The sequence below is a fragment of the Carassius carassius genome, chromosome 2 (assembly GCF_963082965.1).
Source record: "Carassius carassius chromosome 2, fCarCar2.1, whole genome shotgun sequence".
Lineage (NCBI taxonomy): Eukaryota > Metazoa > Chordata > Actinopteri > Cypriniformes > Cyprinidae > Carassius > Carassius carassius.
In genome coordinates, this window is record NC_081756.1 from 18,242,641 (window position 1) to 18,251,070 (window position 8,430).

The window sequence follows — 8,430 nt, forward strand, 5'->3', positions numbered from 1 at the left end:
CCACTGGAAGAATTCCTCAATTATTGATGTTAAAAGCTCCCCAACCCTTCTTCCAGCTCTGTGTAACCCTCCCCCTGTACCTTTGGGATGCTTTCATGCCTGATGACACAGAAGTTTCTCACGTGACACTGATCCTTTGTCTCTCTCTTCTGCTCTTGTATTGGGTGTTTAATAATGAAGTGTCTGTATAAGTGAAGGGCTTAGAGATGACTGTGCTCTAAAAGTCAGACTTTACTGTAAAACAGTCGTTGAAGTGTTGTGTCGTGGGCTCAGTTAGCAAACTAAATAGTCAATTCACAGGCAAACATTCTGGATATTCATTATGTACCATGTTTTTTTTTCCATAAAGTATTATGTAAGCTCCTTAACTACTGTAAGGATTCGGGCTAAGCTATAATATAATCATCTACAGAAAGAAATAATTCACCCACAAAGGAATATGATTTATGTTTTATGGCACACAAAAGGAGTTTAGGCTGCTCTTTTTTCATTTAATATAGGATTATATATCTATACTGATAAATATAATACAAATAAAGAATACATTTTAAGTATTTTGTTTTTAATTAATACTTATTCAGCAAGGAAGCAATCAATTGATCAAAGGTTGATCGTATAGTAATTTATATTATTTAATAATACATCAAGCTCCTAAAGGTAATATAGAAGTAGTCTATATATAATTGCCTTACCCCATCATATATATCATATTCTCAACAGCATAAGAACTGCATAGATGTTGACCATTTTAATTTTCCCCTTTGTATGTGTAGGACTACTTGATGGCGCTGTCTCTGCAGCAGGAACAGCAGGCCTCAGACCTGGGTTGGGAACAGATCCCAGAAGGCATCAGTGATCTAGAGCTGGCCAAGAAGCTGCAGGAGGAGGAGGACCGCAGAGCGTCACAGTACTATCAGGAGCAGGAACAGGCACAGGCAGCAGCTGCTGCACAGGCACAGGTGAGTTGATAAACAAACATATACTTAAGATCATTTACCTAAAATGCCATTTTCCACAATTACACATTCAATCTGACATAACATAACATCACATTAATGCCATGGTGATCCAGACTTGAAGGAGGCAGCTGAAAGGCTGTTGCATTAGTTGTTTAGGAGGATAAATAACACCTAGCAAACCATGAATGTGTAAATTTGCGATGAAATGACAGATCTCTTCTTCCATACAGTAACATACATCTGAGTGAAGCAGATTATTTGGAATAAAAAAATCGAAGGGCAGGGACATTGTTCTACAGATCAATTGTTGATTGGATGAAGGCGGATCTGATTGCAAGCGTGCAGTCGATTGTAACAACGGGGTAGGGTTTAAGTGGACTAAAGGATTGGAAAAGTTCGGCAAACCAGACAAAAGTTTTTTCATTTCAAAGGAAGATCAAATTCTGACATTTTAATTTTTTAAAGTTTTTTTAAACATACGTATGGGTGAATTGTTTACAGTAATGGGGTGTGGTTCTTCCGGAAAAATCCGGAAATCCGGCTTTTCCGACCTGAAAATGATTCTCTCGTAAATCAAGCAAAAAAAAAAAAAAAGTGCGGGGGTCGGGGTGTAGGCGGTTGCGATGGGTCGGGTATTGGTAAACATAATGATCGCTCACCGCTGTCAACGTTTTTTGTGCCTTTGAATCATGTCGTCATGTCACTCCGCAAGTAGTCCAATAATTTGTCACGATTGAAGTTCAAAGTGTACATGCACCGTTCTGAATGCGCACACACCCAACCATCTACTCACGTAAACAGCTCCAGTTGACTGACGAAGACCGCAAACACGGGTGATTCATGTAAGCAAATCCAAAATATTGTCTTTCATTTTTATATGCAGGTCTAGTAAAATTTGACCAATCAATTGATCACTTTTGTCATGATTCCATAACATTAATGTTAAACGATTCTGGGCTAACTTAGCAAAGTAACGCCATGTTGGTTATTGCTTACTTCTAGCTAGAAAGTTTAGCAGCTTCTACAAGGCTCGAAATTGCCAACATTTTTGTCGCATATGCTCCTGAAATTTAATCTGTGCGACCTAAAAATATATTTTGGAGTAACGTTATATGCGCGGAGCATATGAGCATATCTGTCCACTAATGACTCGTCCGATTTGCGAATATGAGCATATGAGCATATCTGTTTGCGAATATGAGCATATGAGCATATCTGTCCACTAATGACTCGTCCGATTTGCGAACTAATGACTCCTTTGAACCGATTCACTTTAATGAATGCTTAAATCTGATCTGTGTCGAGTTTCCCGATAACAATGTATCTTAGCTCTGAAGAGCGCTCTCAACGTGCAAGGTTATAAACGCTCGCCGCAATTCCACGCGCTTTTCCCAAAAACTTTATTTGACATCAAGCGCGGAATTATGGGTGATTGACTGGTGGCCCACCCAATCAGATTAATAAAAACAATATTTTTTCAATTGTAATAATAACGAATTAATAAATAATTTAATTTTAATAGTTTCCTGAGGACATTTAAGTACAGTAGCTACGAAAAATAGCTACAAAATAAAAATATTATGTCGGCATATCACGTGTCAGTCCAGTGATGCTATCACGCAACAGAGCTCGTTCTCTTGTGAAATGATATATAGTTTTCCATATAAAAAATGTATATTTCCTTATGCAATCGCTTTTTAAAAGTTTGGGGTCAAAATGACCCCAAAGACCTTAAGTGTTGTCCTTTTTTTGGAATGATTAAAGGCTAGTAAAATTTGACCAATCAATTGATCACTTTTGTCATGATTCCATAACATTAATGTTAAACGATTCTGGGCTAACTTAGTAAAGTAACGCCATGTTGGTTATTGCTTGCTTCTAGCTAGAAAGTTTAGCAGCTTCTACAAGGCTCGAAATTGCCAACATTTTTGTCGCATATGCTCCTGAAATTTAATCTGTGCGACCTAAAAATATATTTTGGAGTAACGTTATATGCGCGGAGCATATGAGCATATCTGTCCACTAATGACTCGTCCGATTTGCGAACTAATGAATCCACGCGATTTTCCCAAAAACTTTATTTGACATCAAGCGCGGAATTATGGGTGATTGACTGGTGGCCCACCCAATCAGATTAATAAAAACAATATTTTTTAAATTGTAATAATAACGAATTAATAAATAATTTAATTTTAATAGTTTCCTGAGGACATTTAAGTACAGTAGCTACGAAAAATAGCTACAAAATAAAAATATTATGTCGGCATATCACGTGTCAGTCCAGTGATGCTATCACGCAACACAGCTCGTTCTCTTGTGAATTTTTTTTTTGCACGGGCCGTTGTTGTGCCCAATTTTGACCCCCTGCCAAATTATTAAGCCCCTCGTTCAAATCGCTACCTGATTGCCTAATCCTAACCCCACTCCTAATCCTAACCCCTCCCCCAAACCTACTCCTAAACCTACCAATACTAGGGGGGTAATAATTTGGCAGGGGGTCAAAATTGGGCACAACACCGGCCACACGCTCTCCGTGCGCACACCGACTTAAAATTGGCGTAATGCCACTGTTACACTGTGAAACACACATACTCCGTGCGCAGTGCGTGACTGATCCACGACTGTAGGCTACCACAAACACATACTCACTATTTGTATTTCAAATCCAGAAGTTATCAGAAACTTTTATTAAAAAAGTTAAAAAAAAAAGGTTTGTCAGCATTGCGATTCTCTGTGTACATATACACTCAATAGACGCTTTAACACAATTTAAACAACGTATTATTCAGCGCTACTTATATAGATTTATATATTAAGTTGCTCAAACAAGTGGTAAAATATTTAACCATGTAGTACTTATATTAAAATCACAAACATTTCTAATTAAAACTTAAAATTGACAAAAACAGCCGAATATCATGCCTTTTCTTTTGCATTTAAGTTTTAATATAATAAATATTGCATGTCACACAGAAATTGTTTTTTCACCTCCACCATAAATGAGACGAGAGTTGTTCATTATGTCGCCTTGTTGAAGTAAATTTAATTTTTCCTTGCTTTACCTCGGTCCTAAAGTAAAAAAAGATGACTGTGTAAAAGAGTATAATTAAATTAAATGCATTTATGGTGAGATTACTACATTTTATTTAATTAAACGCATTTATGGTGAGATTATTATATTTTCATGTCAATCTGTGTTCATTTTGACCACGAACCATGCACTGTCAGCCTGTCACTTTAATTCAGCGCGTGCAGCACATCAGAAATAGACTCTATATTCAGAAATAGGAACGGATCGCCGGACCGCATCCGCGCGCAGTGTGAAAGCTCTATAATACGGAGCCCGGGAATCAGGTGTATAAGATTGAAAAAAACCCAAAGCCCCTCCGTATATTAACCAGGCCCACCTATTAATGACGTTCTGTATCCGCCATTGCTTGACATGAACGCGTTCTACGTGCTACTTAAGAGTCGCTGTCCATTCGCGAAATTCGTGCTGAAATATAACCTTTGGAATCGTATTCTGAACGTTCAACCTAATAATCGTCTTCTGTTGTGAATTAGCAATCATAGAAGTCTATAATAAAGCACTGACAAAATGGCTGAACAAAAACACAAGAAAAGATACCTTTCAAAAATATAGAGGCAAATAAAGATGTTATTTTTTATAGATGTAAAGGACACCATAGTAATAAGGAAAAACAAAACATCTGGGAGGACAAGAAATGCCCAATAAATGGCTAGTTTTCGTGCACGTCAGCAGCAAGTTATTGACAGATTTTTGGGATTTCATCCCTATTTTGCCCAGTCTTTGAAGCATATTTCCCACATTACTCCTTTTATGATTTTTTTTTCAATCATTTAATTTAGATGTGTATTTAAATTTTTCTTCCCTTTTTTAATTATTTAATTTATAAATTCATTTAAACAAAAAACAAGTACAATATTTTTTATTAATGTATTATTATACTATATAAATTATGTCACTGTGTGCGTGTGGTGGTGAGGGGGGGGGTAAGTGCACCGTATAGTTTCCTGCTTTTTTGTCCTTTGTCGATCACACCTATGAGTAAGATCAATAACATGTATTTCATTTCATGCCTACTTTAAACAGTTAAAATAAGAGGTTAATTTGTTCCTCTCCTGTCAGGGGCAACAACCAGCAGTGGTTGCTGACCAGATGGATAAAGTAGCATCTGCTGGAGCCTCAGCGGGGGGAGCCATGGCTTCTCCAAGCCCTGGAAAACAGCCCTCAACGGGGGAACGCAAACCCAAGAAGGAAGCCAAGGACAAAGACAAATGCATCTTGTTGTAACAGCAGTGGACTCTACGTGGAGTTTGAAATGGGCAGCAGTTAAATTCCAGTGGCTCTGCAATGCGTCTCCCAGCCTGAGGTGGAGAAAGAATAGACGACAGAGATGAAGTGTGATAGACGGAGAGGACTTGCCATTCTCAAGCCACTTGTGCCTGATTTTAACTCTCAGAGTTCTGAAGATGCAGACAAGAAGAGAGGGGTGTCACTACAAGGACTATCACGACATCTTTCGTAGAGCTGGCCAAATGTTCTCAGCAGGAAAACCACTTCAGTGCACTATATTTGTGTGGGGTCACCAGGAAGTTTTTGTTTTTAGTAAAACAAGGTAATGCACACACAGCAGTAGGCAAAAAGACCCCCCCCCCCAACAAAAAAAACCCCATGGCACTACTTTTTTTCATTATACAAAGCATTTTCTTTTTTGTGAATTTCCGTTATTTGCTGTTGTTTATAAGCTATTTTCTACCAGGTTGCCCCTACATATGCATATGTAAATTAGTTGTATTGGTCAGTTTCTTTTATTTAACTGAAGGATACCTGAGATCTTTTAACGAATGGCCGTTCACATGAAAAGGTAGCAAGCCAAGAGGTCATTTGGCAAAGGTTATGTCTCAGGACATGATGTAGGCCATCATAGTTCTTTGCCTGGCAGTTTGATGCCAAATTTTGTCAAGTTCAATCATTGTTGAACTTGATATTGTAGGAGAAGTGACCTCAATTTAAGAGAGGGAGATCTTGATGAAACAAATGCTTTTAAAAAGGGTTTTCTTATTAGGCAGTATAAAATCCTGTTTGTTATTTAAATGTGTCTACAAAAGAATGTTTGCAAATAGGACATTAACTGTTAATATCAGTGAACAACTGACACTACCATTAATGTAAATAGCTTTAAAATATCAAAATCAATAGATTATATAAAATACATGGTCAACTTTTACCTTTTAGCCAAAAGTTTGGTTCATATTTGACTTATCAAATGATTAGGATCATTACCATGAAATTTGGCATTGCTCAATGAACTACAGTGTTAATTGCCCAAAAAAACGAATGGTTCTTGTAAAGAAATCTTACCTTTGATCATAATGGTTTGTTTTCCGCAAATGATATCGGTTTTACAAAGGGCCGATGTTGATACTGAAATATGAAGAGCAGGTTGGCCAGTTCTTGAAAGAAATAGCAAGAGGAAATTTAGCACTTCTGTTAATCGGGCAAGCTACACTGTTATCGCCCTATGGTGATAGTCTGAAAATGGACACTGGCCGAATAAACGAGCTGACCGATATATCGGTTTATCGCTAGGTCTAGCTGTAATCTTCACACTCTTTCATGTACATTGTACATATTCATATATGCTATATGGATGTAAGGTAGGAAATGATTACTCAAGCCCATTCTGTTCCAATGCTGCATACTGAGAGACAAGGTCTTTTCTATCCAAACATTCCAGCGAAATGCCTTGAACTGAGCATTGTACTGAGGTTTAGGCTCAGGGAAACGCTAAAGTTGGGCTATTTTACATGTTGTTCTGCTCTCACAATGCAAGTATGAACAACTCCTGCATGTAGATGAGCTTTAAGATGGTGAAGTCATCAGTTTTCCTGGTGGTTGACGTTACATGCGAGCACAGAAGATGCTGTTTATGCGAGTCATGGGCTGGAGCTGTTCATTTGACATTTGATCCCTTAGTTGCCAATACTCTCTGTATATAAAAAGCCTTACAATATTTACAGTATCTTTTTATACTGACAAAAACAGGAGAGACAAGACTGAGACAATCTGTAGACCTTACCATAGACCGAAAACCGCACAGGCCTTCACAGAAGGAACATATCCATGAGTGTCTTGCAAACAGTTTGATGTGTGTTAGCTTACTTTGTAATGGATATAGATTCAAATTGTGTAAAATGTGAAACACAGGGTTTTATTTAAAATAGTCCCCTTTGTTAAGGCTAGTTTGCACCAGAAAAAGACAGTTGCGACACTCTTATAGACTCCCATTGGAAGCAGGGAATGTGGAAGTTCCAAACATAATATTTCCAGTGCTAAACCCCATGAATTTCAGTGTGTACCAAGCACATTCACTGGTAATTTGATTAAAGGACTGCATTTTGTGATTGAGTTAGTTTATGTTCATCGTTAGATATTAACAAGTTAAATTCTAATGTAGTCTACGCTATAGAAGCAACCCCTCCCCTGGCAACTATCGGTTCCTCCTATCTATCGGCATCCGCCCCTGACCTCTGCAGAATCATCCAGTTGTACCAAGTCTGGCTAGACAGACAGAAGCGCGCAGCCAATGCCAGGTAAGGTACCACCCCCTTACCTGAGAGCATACATGGGCTGCACGCGTCACTAATCTCCAATAAGTATATTCAGTTCTTGTGCGGCAAGCGGGACAAAGCTGGTGGATCTCTCCACTCAATGTTTCAGAGAATCGCGTTACAACAGTAACCTATTGTTCCCTTTCATCATTTTGTGTTTGATATCCACCTATGGGAGAGACATGGACAGGTCCCTGATCGCAGCGTACGTGAACATGATGCCCCTGCAGGTGAGGCAGAAAATAATTCAGAACTTTCCATATGGTCAAAAGCTCTAAATAGTTTGTGCGCACTGAACGTAGTCTGCTCAGCCACAAACCCTGCAGTTTGAGACATGTGCGATATCGCACTTTCGCTCCCTGCCTGAAGTGAGAGGAAATTAATTAGGGAGAGAATGCGCTCTTGTGAGAGATGTGTGCTTATTCTACTAAACTCAGTTCAAGCCCCAGAAAAATAACTTTGAGCGGGAGTGAAATTGGTCTTGTTTACCTTCACTCTGAAGCTGAGTGCTGTGATGTGAGCAAGCACACAGGGCATGTTCTGCATCACCCTCTTTTGCAAATCGGCTATAATCAGCCAATCGTCTGTATATGTCAGGATTTTGAGCTCCGCTATTCTTAGTGGCTCCAAACCCGCCTCTGCACAAGGACAAAACAATCAGGGACTGAGTGCGAGCCCAAATGACTGTGAATTTGTAACATATGCCTTGGTAGGCGAAACTAAGAAACTTCCTGTGTGGAGGATAAATGCTTATGTGGAAAAAATTCATCTTTCAGATCAATCCGTGTGAACCAATCATTTTGTTTTATTGCACCAGAGAGAACGTTGTGGGTTA

The 8,430-nt window shown here is 38.6% G+C and overlaps 1 protein-coding gene across 2 annotated transcripts in view; it reads left to right on the forward strand.

The window, feature by feature from the left end:
• LOC132105293 (ubiquitin carboxyl-terminal hydrolase MINDY-2-like) overlaps positions 1–7,385 on the forward strand; it is a 32,385-nt gene extending 25,000 nt beyond the window's left edge. For both annotated transcript variants that reach the window (XM_059510437.1, XM_059510438.1), the window contains 2 exons: positions 774–959; positions 5,110–7,385. In XM_059510437.1, the coding sequence (XP_059366420.1) occupies positions 774–959; positions 5,110–5,274 (351 nt within the window). In that variant the 3' untranslated portion in view covers positions 5,275–7,385. The remainder of the gene's footprint in view (positions 1–773; positions 960–5,109) is intronic.
• The last annotated feature ends 1,045 nt before the right edge of the window (positions 7,386–8,430 follow it).